This window comes from Echinops telfairi, unplaced genomic scaffold (genome assembly GCF_000313985.2).
Source record: "Echinops telfairi isolate 266 unplaced genomic scaffold, ASM31398v2 ScPeMD7_60;HRSCAF=208, whole genome shotgun sequence".
Lineage (NCBI taxonomy): Eukaryota > Metazoa > Chordata > Mammalia > Afrosoricida > Tenrecidae > Echinops > Echinops telfairi.
The window spans coordinates 33,281,099-33,292,625 of NW_022103958.1; the positions used below are offsets into that span (position 1 = coordinate 33,281,099).

The window sequence follows — 11,527 nt, forward strand, 5'->3', positions numbered from 1 at the left end:
GCTTCTTCCATGTGGGCTTAGATGCTTCTCAGCTAGATGGCCGCTTGTTTATCTTCGAGCCTTTAAGACCCCAGATGCTCTATCTTTTGATAGCCAGGCACCATCAGCTTTCTTCACCACATTTGCTTATACACACATTTTTCTTCAGCAAATGTCAGGAAGGTGTGCATCCTGGAATTTAGCCATGGTTTTTAACACTTTAACATTTTGCTCAACCACTCCCGACTTATTACTATAGTAACACTTCTTCCTAGAAACATGCACGTACCTCTCTTGTCAGCTGTTAGCAGATCCAACGCACAGTGGTTCTGAAGAGTTACCTGTGCCAGGGATGGAAGCTGTCACTGTAAGGAGGTGAGAGATTTCGAGTGGGGTTTATGACGAGCTGGAGTTATTTGTTAAAGTTTTGTGTTTGGAGCATGCTGTGCCCTAAAGGATGAGTGTGCAGACATGGGCATGTGGACACATGGACGCAAGCAAGCAAGTTTGCACCAATGAGTGTGAGTGGGATTAACAGTCTGCAAACTCCATGCAGAGAAAAGTCATCCTCATCCTGATTGGTGAGGTAACAGATTTGCTGTGGTTGGACATTGGGCCGTGACAAGGAGGGGATGGAAGAGGCTGATTTGAATTAGTTAGGCTGTGGGTGACCTTGTCTGCTCTGTCGCTTCTCCATGTTCCCGGGGAGCTATCAGCTTGATGTCCTTCATATTTCTGTATGATCACACTGTAATCTTTCTTACCATGGACACATTCACTTGTATTCTCTTGACTTCTTTGATGTCTAATGGTTTTGATTTGGACAATGTTGAACAGGAGTGGTGATAAGAGAAATCCTTGCTTTGTTTCTGCTTGCAGGGGAAATGGTTTCAGCTTTCCCCCATTGAGTGAGATGCTGATCACTGGTTTTTCATCTATGGCTTTTATTGTGTTCATAAATTCCCATTTATCCCTATTTTGTTGAGTGTTTTTTATCAGGAATGAGTGTTAAATATTACTGAATGTTTTTACTGTGTCTATTGAGTCATGTGGTTCTTATTTTTGGCCTTGCTTATGTGGTAGATTACATTGAGTGTTTTTCTAATGTTTATCCATCCTTGGGTAAAAATTCATAAAAAATATGAATTCCACCTGGCCATTTAAAAAATATACTATTGGATTATGTTGGCTAAGATTAGTAGAAAATGTTTACATCTTCACTTCTAGAAAATGTTGGTCTGTTGAAGTTTGATCACATGTTGAGAAACATCTTCTGGTGTTTCCTCATGACTTAACATATTTGGGTTCCAATTAGCTACCAGGTCCCTGCACAGGAAGTCACAAGACTATCCAGCATATTGATAAGCCAGATTCTGCACCACATTTCACTCCAACTCCTGCAAAGATCTCCTTATCCGGAAGACGGAGAAGAGTTCTCTGGTGAATATCAATTTTAGAAGCTCTTAGCTTCTAAACCTGTCACCTTTCCGTTTCTTGTGAGAAGAATGGAGGAAAGGTAGGGCTTTATCAACAACTGTTGTATATCCAACATCAGTGGTGCATTTGTCTCCTTAGGCAGCACCTGAAGTGTTCTGCAGAGGGATGGACATTCAGGAAGTGGTGGGGATTCCATTGGGAAAAGGAAGGAGACAAGGCTCCCTCTTTGCAGCTTTGTAAGGCAGCACTCTCCGTTGGGGGGTGATGTACCCCACTGTGGGTGGGGTAGGTAGGAGGAATGGGACTGCTCTCCCTCTTGAACCCTCTTCCTATGTGTCTCTGCTTCATTCTAAATATTTAAATTTGCTGCCCTGGTGAAAAACTAATTTCGGTGTTCCTTCATTAGTTAGCATAATAACCCATACACGTAGCTTCCCCAAACTAAGTGCTATTAATAACCCAGGTTCCACTGGTTTCCTTGCTTTAAATCAGTCTTCCCCTTTGTTTGTCTGCTGGATTGCCAGATGAAAGCAGATCGTCCAAACGGAGATAGCTGGAGAGAGTTTAATGAAGGTACTATTTACACAGGAGAGCATTTGTGAGGGAAAGGCTATCAGGGATGATGAAGTGGCCAAAGGCAAGAAATTGTGGGAAGTTCTTAGCATCATTAAGCCTAAGGGGTAAGGAGAAATTCACCTGTTAACTTCCCTGATCATGAGTTTTGTCTGTGAGTTCTGTGTGGCCATTTCAATGAGTTATTGAACTCAGCAGAGAAGTCGGGAGTCCTTGGGAAGTTGTAGCGGTAGCCGTCACTTTAGCAGAGGCCCACCACAGAGGGCTGTGTTCTCAGGGGGAATCACATCATCACTGCCTACTAACCATAGCTGAGGAAGGAGATATCCAAGAGATGAAAAACTAACCTAACCTTCACTTTGGGCCTTACAAAAGAGAGCTCCTTCAAATCAGGGTCTCCCTTTGACGTTACTTAGGCAGGAGCCAGAGAGGAAAGAAGCTCCGCAGTAAGGTCTAGCGTCACCTCCAATTGAGGTGTACGTAGGGTAGAGAAAAGGGTAAAGACATCTTGATGGCAAGAAACATCAACAAAATCCATCACACAGAAGGGAGATAACGGACAGTGTAAGACATGAAATAACAATAAATAATAATATACAGTTGATCAAGGATTCATGAGGGTGACAGGGTGAAAGAGGGAGGGGAAAAAGAGGCTCAAGTAGAAAGAAATTGTTTTGGAAATGTTGATGGCAACATATGTACAAGCGTGCTTAATACTATTGAATGATGGATTGTTATGAGCTTTGTAAAAATTCCACCCTGCCCAATAAAGTGATTAATTTAATAAAAACAAAAAAAAATCCATCACACATAATTATATCTTCATCACAGTATGTATTTCCTGGACTGTCTATTTCAATGTGATTGGATTAATTTCTCACTTTATATAATAAAGTTGTATTTTGTGTTGTTTTGTGTTTACATCTTTTTTCTTTACTATCACTTTATTGGGGCAATATCCCACTAAAATACTTCAAAGTGTCTTCAAATACCTTGAAATTGAATGTAGTAAAATAAGGAATAAACAGGTATTTCTAAATGTGGCTGTATCACTCTGGGTAGACTAGAGAAAGAAATCCATAGAAACTCATATGTGTATAAGAGAGAGTTTTAAACAAAGGGTAACTGTACATCAAGAAAGCATCCCAACCCAGTCCAGATCAAATCCATAAGTCTGGAATTAGCCCATATGTCTGATACCAATCTACAAATCCTCTTCAGACTCAAGAAACAGATGCAATAACAGGACGATCACAGGGGAATGGGTGGGAAGTCTTATGAACCAGTGGCATTGTAAGCATCCCAGCAGTGGCAGGGGTCTCCACGTGACTTCTCCAGCACCCGGGGCTGCCATCAGGATAGATTCATGTGGCTTCTCCAGCTCCCAGGGCACAGAGTCTATCAGAGTAGTGCCATGTGTCTTTTCAGTAGAGTGTCTCCAAGGGAGTGACTAGAGAGAGATAGTGTCTACCACCTCTAAGAAGGAATAGCAGATTTCCCAGAATTCTCAGGAGAAGGCCATGCCCACACATGAGCCCCAATAGCCATGATCCGATTGACAGACTAGACTCCACCGCTTCACTCTCAATGCTTTTAAGTCCCAAATTGACACCAGATCATGTAACTTCCACAGAGGGGCAGTGATTTACTTGGGATGGCTCATCCCTGGTAGCATACTAAGTTATGCATTGGCTGTTAACTGTTAAGGCCAATAGTTTGAATCTACCAGCCACTATGCAGGAGAAAGATGAGTCTCTCTCCTCATTTGTAGTCTTGGAAACCCTAGAGAACAGTTATATGTTGTGTTATTGGGCCACCATGAGTCAGAATAGAGGAGCCCTGGTGGCATACCAGGGCTCCACCAGCTTCTCAGTGAGAGGAAGACAGAACTTTCTTTCTTTTTTAAATAAATTTTTATTAAATTAAATAAATTTTTTAATTAAAATTTTTATTGGGGCACTAAGAGCTCTTATAACAATCTATACATCAATTGTATCAAGCACAGTTGTACATATGTTGCCATCAAAATTCTCAAAACATTTTCTTTCTACTCAAACCCTTGGTATGAGCAACTCTTTTATCCCCCCCCCCAACCCTCATGACCCCTTGATAAATTATTACTATTTTCATATCTTACACCAACCACTCTCTCCCTACACCCACATTTCTGTTGTTTGTCCCCCTGGTGTGTGTGTGTGTGTGTGTGTGTGTGTGTGTGTGTGTGTGTTATACATATGTGATTGGTTCACCCTTCTCCCTCCATCATCCCTCTTTCCCCATGGTATAATTTTTCCCATTATTGTTCCTGAGGGTTTATCTGCCCTAGATTCCATGTGTCAAGAGCTCTTATCTGTACCAGTGTACGTGCTCCAGTCTAGCCAGATTTGTAAGGTAGAACTGGTGTCATGAAGTGGGTGGGTTGTGGAGGCAGGAAGCATTAAAGAACTAGAGGAATGTTGTGTGTTTTGTCAGGCTACACTGCACCTTGGCTGGCTCATTCTCTTCCTTGTGACACCTCTGTGAGGGATGTCCAATTGTCTACAGATGGATTTTGGGTCTCTGCTTCAATCCCCCATTTGCATTGATATGATTGTTTGTTTTGGGGTGTGATGCCTGATACCTGATCCTGTCAACATCTTGTGATCACACAAACAAATAATTATGTCCTTAATCAATCCTGCATCCCCCTGCCAGTGTAGGGTCAACTACACACGGGAAGGGAGAAAGTAAGCAAGTAACGAGCATGCCAAATCCAAATCAGAATATAAAAAGGATGATGACACCAATCCAGAAAGGAGAGTGCAGCATTTTGAGAATGAGCCTTAGTTTTTGACATTTTAGATGCATCAATCCAGATCTAATAAACTCTTTTCTTAATCAAGTTGCATACATGTATAATGGGTTTCTCTTAGAGCATCCAAAGTCATAAACATCATGAAATTAATATTGAAATGGTGGAGGGCTGAATATGACCTACTCTGACTTGACCCAGGGGAGGAGGAATCAGTCCAAGGTCAATTTTTATGAAGCTGATGTCAGACATGCCTCCACCCTCCAACCCTACTTGCCAATTCTGATGCTTACCATCCCTCTCAAGGTACTCTCGACTTCTCTACTCCACTCAACAATTCATTGCAATGGTTATACAGAAATCACAAACAAAACTCATGATCAGGGAAGTTAGAAGGTTACGACTCAGCATCAGAAATTCAGGATACAGTTCTATCAGTCAGGAGCAACTCTCTCTGGTCCTTGGCCTTTGCCTTGCTTGAGTATGTTACAAAGGTCCTTTCTTACTGCCAATAAGTTCCCAAAGGACACTCTACTCCACCATAAGCCTCAGTCCAGAGGTGCTTGGCTCTAACTCTGTGGGTCTGCAAACCCAACTCCTCCGATTAGGTGCCTGGAAGCAACCCACACCACAATCGAGCCCCTGTTTGAAGTCAGGAGACTTTCTTGATTTGTGGGTCAGGAAGCCTGCTACCCTGCCTGTATGCTCTTGGTAGTGCCACCTCTGCTGCTGGTGCTACTCCACCACTTCTGTGACATCACTGCTCTCTGTCTCCTGGACTGAGGAAGTTCAGTGCACAAGTTTCTTGAGTTCCAAAGGACAAGCTCCGCTCCTGGCTCTTCCTTCTTGAAGGTAGTGAGATCCACCATTCCTGCTTCTGAGCTGGCTTGTTTTATGTCCAGCAAGATGACAAACTTGGCCACTTCCCATGTTAGAGTTCCAAATCGTTGGAATTAACCCTGTTAACAATCACAATGGAATTTTATAATCCAATCAGCAACTTCCCCAATTTTCTGTTACCCAAACCCATGAGAAAAAAAAAAGAAACCCAATGTACAAAGAATATGACTACCAACAACAACAACAGCCACTGTCAATTCTGACTCATAAACCAAAACTAAACTCACTTCCATTGGGTCAATGCCAACTGACTCAAGCTGTGGGTTCACATCCAGACTCTGCCACTGTTGGCATGGGTCCCGGAGCAAAGCAACCAGCCTCCTTGTGTTCACTTTCCCTCCTCTGTAAACTGGAGAGACCAACAGCACTTAGTTCAGGGAGCTCGTAAGAATATTTTTATAGGAAATTCTTGGTATGTGCTCAATCAACTTCCATTATTCACCTACTCAATTGGAATTCACATGGGCACCTATCTTTTCATCCACAATCCTGAACATTTTAGAAACAAATACTTTTTCTGGTTCCAACCCTAAACAGAACAAGTGGGAGGATGGCACACAGCCAGACTGTGTCTCATTCTGATGTTCATGTAGTTGCTGTGAGTCCGAACCAACGAACAGGCTCCTAACCACCAGCAGCACTCAAGTACAGAAGGAATGCTGGCCCCTGAGCCCCGTCACTGTCCCACAGGGCCTGTCCTAGACGTGTGGACTAGAAACATGACATGGCCGTAGGGAGGCGATTGGACCACAGAGTAGTCGCATCTGAGAAAGCGTGTGCAGGAAGAACACAGCTTCAGAGACAATGAGAACCTGCACCCCTCTCAAAACAAAACCTCACTTTGGTGGCGATTCCTGACGACCCTATAGGACAAGGTAGAACTGGCCCCGTGAGTTCCCGGGTCTTGGGAATACAAAGCCCCATTTGCACCCTGCGGAGCTGCTGGTGGTTTCAAACTGTCGACTTTGAGGTTAGTAGCCCACTGCATAACCCCTACACCATCACGTGCCCAGCCTTAAAGTCCTTCATCCTGTGAGCCTCCGTTCCCCTCTGTGTAAAGTGTGGGAAGCAGCTCCCAGGCAGGGGGATGGTGCTGAGACTCAATGACCATTCAGCAGGTGCTCACCTCTTGTTTCTGTTCCAGGACCACCAGCGGAGGGTTTGTGAGCATGGAGCCCGCCTCCGCAGACTGGGGAAACCTACTCTCAACAGTGAATGAAAGTGACGCGACCTTTCAGGAAGACTTTGACACGATAACGATAACATTTCTGACCACCAGCTTTCTAGCTGTCATCCTTGCCCCGCTTGGGCTGGCGGGAAACGCGGTCGTGGTCTGGCTGCTGGGCTGCCGCCTGCGGAGGAACCCCTTCTCCGTCTACATCCTCCACCTGGCCGTGGCCGACTGCCTAGTCCTCGGCATCGTGGGTGCCTTTTGCCTGCTAGATCTCACGTACTTCTTCCTTGGGGAAAATATCGAGTTCCTACTCAGAATCAACCATGTGGTAGTGTTTCCCTACCTCATGGACATGAGCCTTCTCAGCGCCATTGGCACCGAGCGATGTCTGTCCATCCTGTGCCCCCTTTGGTACCGCTGCCGCCGCCCAAGTTACATGTCAGCTGTCACGTGTACCCTGCTCTGGGCCCTGTGCCTGATGTTGGCCATCCTGGATTGGGTCTACTGTTCCGGCATTAACGGTGAAATGGCAAGGCACTGGTGTCCGTCATTCGAGTTCGTCATTGCCATGTGGGTGATTTTCTTATTTGTGGTTCTCTGTGGGTCCAGCCTGGTTCTGCTGGTGAAGGTGTTCCATGGCTCCCGGAGGAGGAAGATGACCAGGCTCATTGTGACCATTCTGATCACTGTCTTGGTCTGCCTGCTGTGCGGCCTCCCCTTCGGCATTTCTTGGTTTACGTTACCCTGGATGGACATGGATCTTGGCACGTTTTCTTATTTCTGTTCTCGTTTTCTCTCCTGTGTTAACAGCAGTGCCAACCCCATCATCTACTTCTTCGTTGGCTCCTTTAGGCAGCGGCAACGGGTGAGGCCGACCCTCAGGATGGTTCTCCAGAGGGCACTGCAGGACACTCCTGAGGGGGAGGAACCTGGAGGAGCACCCCCTCAGGGACCCACGGAGCAGGCAGAGAGCAGTGCGGTGTAGTGCTGAGAGCCTCTGCCTCTGTCAGACACAGCTGTGAGTTTAAAGTCCAATCTGTCCCCATCAACCTGCATGACTTTCTTAATTGTCACTCTCATGCCTCTGTTCATAAGATGGGTGAGATAATGTGATGATTAAAGGGGACGATACCCACTAAACCAACGCTGAGTGCACTGTCTCAAGAACTAATCTACTCAGGGCCTTGCCAGCTTCCTCAAGTGGGAAGTCTAGCTCTGGGGTTAGGACTGCTTGTCTATGCCAGGGAATTCTCAAGAGAGCTAGTTGGCTGGCTGACTGGAAGAGATTCACATTTGTACCCATTCCAAAGAAAGGTGGCCCAACAGATTGCTCAAATTATAGAACAATATTGTTAATATCACATACAAGTAAAATTTTGCTGGAGATCATCCAGTAATAGTTGTAGCAGTACATTGACAGGGAGCTGCCAGAGGTTCAGGCTCGATTCAGAAGACAACAAGGGATATCATTGCTAATGTCAGATAAATCTTACCTGAAATCTTACCAGACATATGTTTTTGTTGATTATGCCAAGGCCTTGGATTATGTGGATCATTACAAATAATAGATTGCCTTGAGAAGAATGGGAATTCCAGAATATTTCATTGTGCTCATGTACAATTTGTACATGGATCGAGAGGTAGTTTTGCAAATACAACAAGGAGATATTGCATGTTTTTAAATCAGGAAAGGTGTGTGACAGGGTTGTATCTTCTGACCACAATTATTCAATCTGTATGCTGAGCATATAATCTGGGAAGTTGGATTGTATAAAGAAGAATGTGACATCAGGTTTAGAGGAAGGTTTATTAACAACCTGAAATATGCACAGATGACACAGACACAACCTTGCTTGCTGAAAATAAGGAGGACTTGAAGCACATGCTGATAAAGATCAAGGACTGCGGTCTTCAGGATGGATTGCAACTCAATGTAGAGAAGACCAAGATTCTCACAACTGGACCACGAGATAGCATCATGATAAATGGGGGGAAGATTGAAGTTGTCAAGGGTTTCATCTTGCTTAGATCTATAATCAATGCTCATTGAAGCAGCAATCAAGAGATCAAAACACATGTTGCATTGGGCAAATCAGCTGCACAAGACCTCTTCAGAGAGTTGAAAATCAGTGGGGTTACTTTGAGGACTAGAGCACACCTGACCAAACCATGGTGCTTTCATTTCCCTCATATGCATGTGAAAGTTGGACCTTGAATAAGGATGACCAAAGCATAATCTATGAGTTTCAGTTGCGGTGCTGGCAAAAAGCAATGAAAAGTACCAAGAACTGGAAAGGGACAGGCCAACCTGTCTTGGAAGGAGCACAGTCAGAGTGCTTCTCAGAGGCAAGGATGGCGAGACATCATCCTGCATGCTTTGCACATGCTGTCAGGAGAGAGCAGTCTGTGAGAAGGACATCATGTTTGATAAAGTAGACGAGCAGCAAAAATGAGGAAGGCCCTCAATGACACGGATTGACACAGTGGCTGTAACCATGGATAGGAACCAAGCACAGGAAGAATGGCGAGGCTGGCGCAGGACGGGGCAGTGTTTCATTCTGCTGTGCACAGGGTTGCTGTGGGTCAGAACTGACTTCATGGCACTTAACAAGAAAAACAACTTTTTTTTTTAGTTTTAGTTTTGTTGAGGCTATGATTATGCATTTGTATATACCTTTAAAATAATACAATTATGTGTTATTTAATATCATTAAAATGTTCTATAAAATAGGACTTTATAGGATTTTGTTGTGTGTGAACACTATATTGTGTGTAGGCAGTCCTCCAACTATGAACAAATTCTATTCCTACGTTTGCCTTTAAATTGAATTTATACACAATCTAGACAGTTAGTTATGGTTCATGTCCACCATGAATAAAATGTTTGTCTCAGATATCAAATATAGTGTACGTTGCTACGCGAATATTTATTTGACATAATAATACAGTAGTGATGATGATGTTTTGATGCATATTACATCATAGCCCATTTATTATTACAAACTATTGTAAGTACCTCAGAATTTAAATATGATGTGCTTTTCAGAAGCTGGGACTGTCAACATGTGTGGGGTTGGGTGTTGCATTGATGGACATTATGCAGTACATGCCTGTAAATGTCTTATAGTAAAATATTTATGGCACAGCATTTGCTATTTTAATCATTTTTCAGTGGACAATTCAGGGACGGTAATGACACTCCCATGTTGTACACTCATCGCCTTTCTCCATTCCCAAATTATCTCCATGGCCCTAAAGAGAAACTGAGCAATAATTAAACAACAGTTCTCTATTTCTCTCTGCCTCAGCCCTGATAATCACTAGTAAACTTTAGTCTGTACACATTGGTCTGTTCTATCCATGACTTTGACCATCTTTAAATGTGCTTATCAACCATTTGTATATCCTCTTTGCAGAAAGGTCTGTTTACATCCTTCACCCACTGTTTATCGGTCTGCTTGTCTTTTTGTTGTTGGGTTGTAGTGTCTGTGGACATTCTGGATAATAAACCTACAACAGATACAGTTTCCAAACATATTCCTTTTGTTTATTTAATAAAATTCATTAATCCCCAAAGTTGTTATTTTATTTTATTTTATTGAGGGCATGGACAGGGAAGGGTGGTGAAGTTGTATTTGTTGTTTGTGTTTTGAAATCATATTTAAGAATCTAAATTCTAAATTCTAAAATCTAAATTCATCATCTAAAATTAGGTCCTCAAGTTTTATGCTTATGCTTTCTTCTAGGAGTTTCTTGTTTAGGTTCATATAATAAAGTAATTGGTGCATTTTCAGTGAGTCTTGATATGTATTATGAAATATACATCTAATTTTATTCTTTTGCATGTGGCGATCCAGCAGTTCCAGGATCTTTTTTTTTTAAGCAAAAGGGAAGAAATTTATTGGGTCCCAGCACACCCTACTGTGTAGGCATGCCCAACAAAGGGTCATACCATTCACTGTGCCCCCATGTCCCAGAGGGACTCCCCTCGAGCCGAGCCCCAAAGCCCCAGGACTGCCTGGGGGTGGGGGCGTTGTTCCAGGATCATTTATTGAAGATCTTCTTTGCTCTCTTTTGAATGGACTTAAATGGTTGACCAAGCCACATGTTTGAGTTACAAGTTTTTATATTTAATCCTGTTAACAATCACTCCCATGGAACCATATCAGAATCCTATCAGAGTCACCCTACACTTTCTCTTGCCCTGAATAAGATGGGCCCCACTGATGAATTTGGGGTGACTTACAAAGACTATGGCTAGAAAAGCCAAATGAAGTGAATCACTGTGTCACATTTATATATATTCCTTTCATTTTTTTCACTACATTCGATTTTCAAGGTATTAATGACAGTGAGATATTTTTCCAATAAAGTGACAGTAAAGAAAAAAGATACAAACAGAAAACAAAACTGTTTATAATTTTCAGGAAATACAGAAAGAAATTAATTCAATCACATTAAAATGGAGAGAATCAGAAAGCAATGTGATGCTAATATTTAGATATTTGGATAGACATGTAGGGTGAATAGAAGTGAGAGGCAGAGTGTGCATATACTATTGAATATCCATACGTTTGACAAAGGCTAGATTTTATCTGTGTGTTTATCTTTGCTACAAAAATATCAGTGAATATGATGGACCAGAGAGGTGACAAAGTTGTGAAAAAATTTTT

At 42.9% G+C, this 11,527-nt stretch overlaps 1 protein-coding gene across 1 annotated transcript; it reads left to right on the forward strand.

Annotated features, from left to right (window-relative positions):
* Positions 1-6,849: 6,849 nt before the first annotated feature.
* Positions 6,850-7,839, forward strand: LOC101658278 (mas-related G-protein coupled receptor member X1-like). The gene has a single exon (XM_004711628.1). The coding sequence runs from the start codon at positions 6,850-6,852 to the stop codon at positions 7,837-7,839; it is 990 nt and encodes a 329-aa protein (XP_004711685.1).
* Positions 7,840-11,527: the final 3,688 nt, after the last annotated feature.

Coding starts and splice junctions, on each gene's coding strand:
- LOC101658278 (XM_004711628.1), top strand. CDS start 6,850: ATGGAGCCCGCCTCCGCAGACTGGGGAAACCTACTCTCAACAGTGAAT.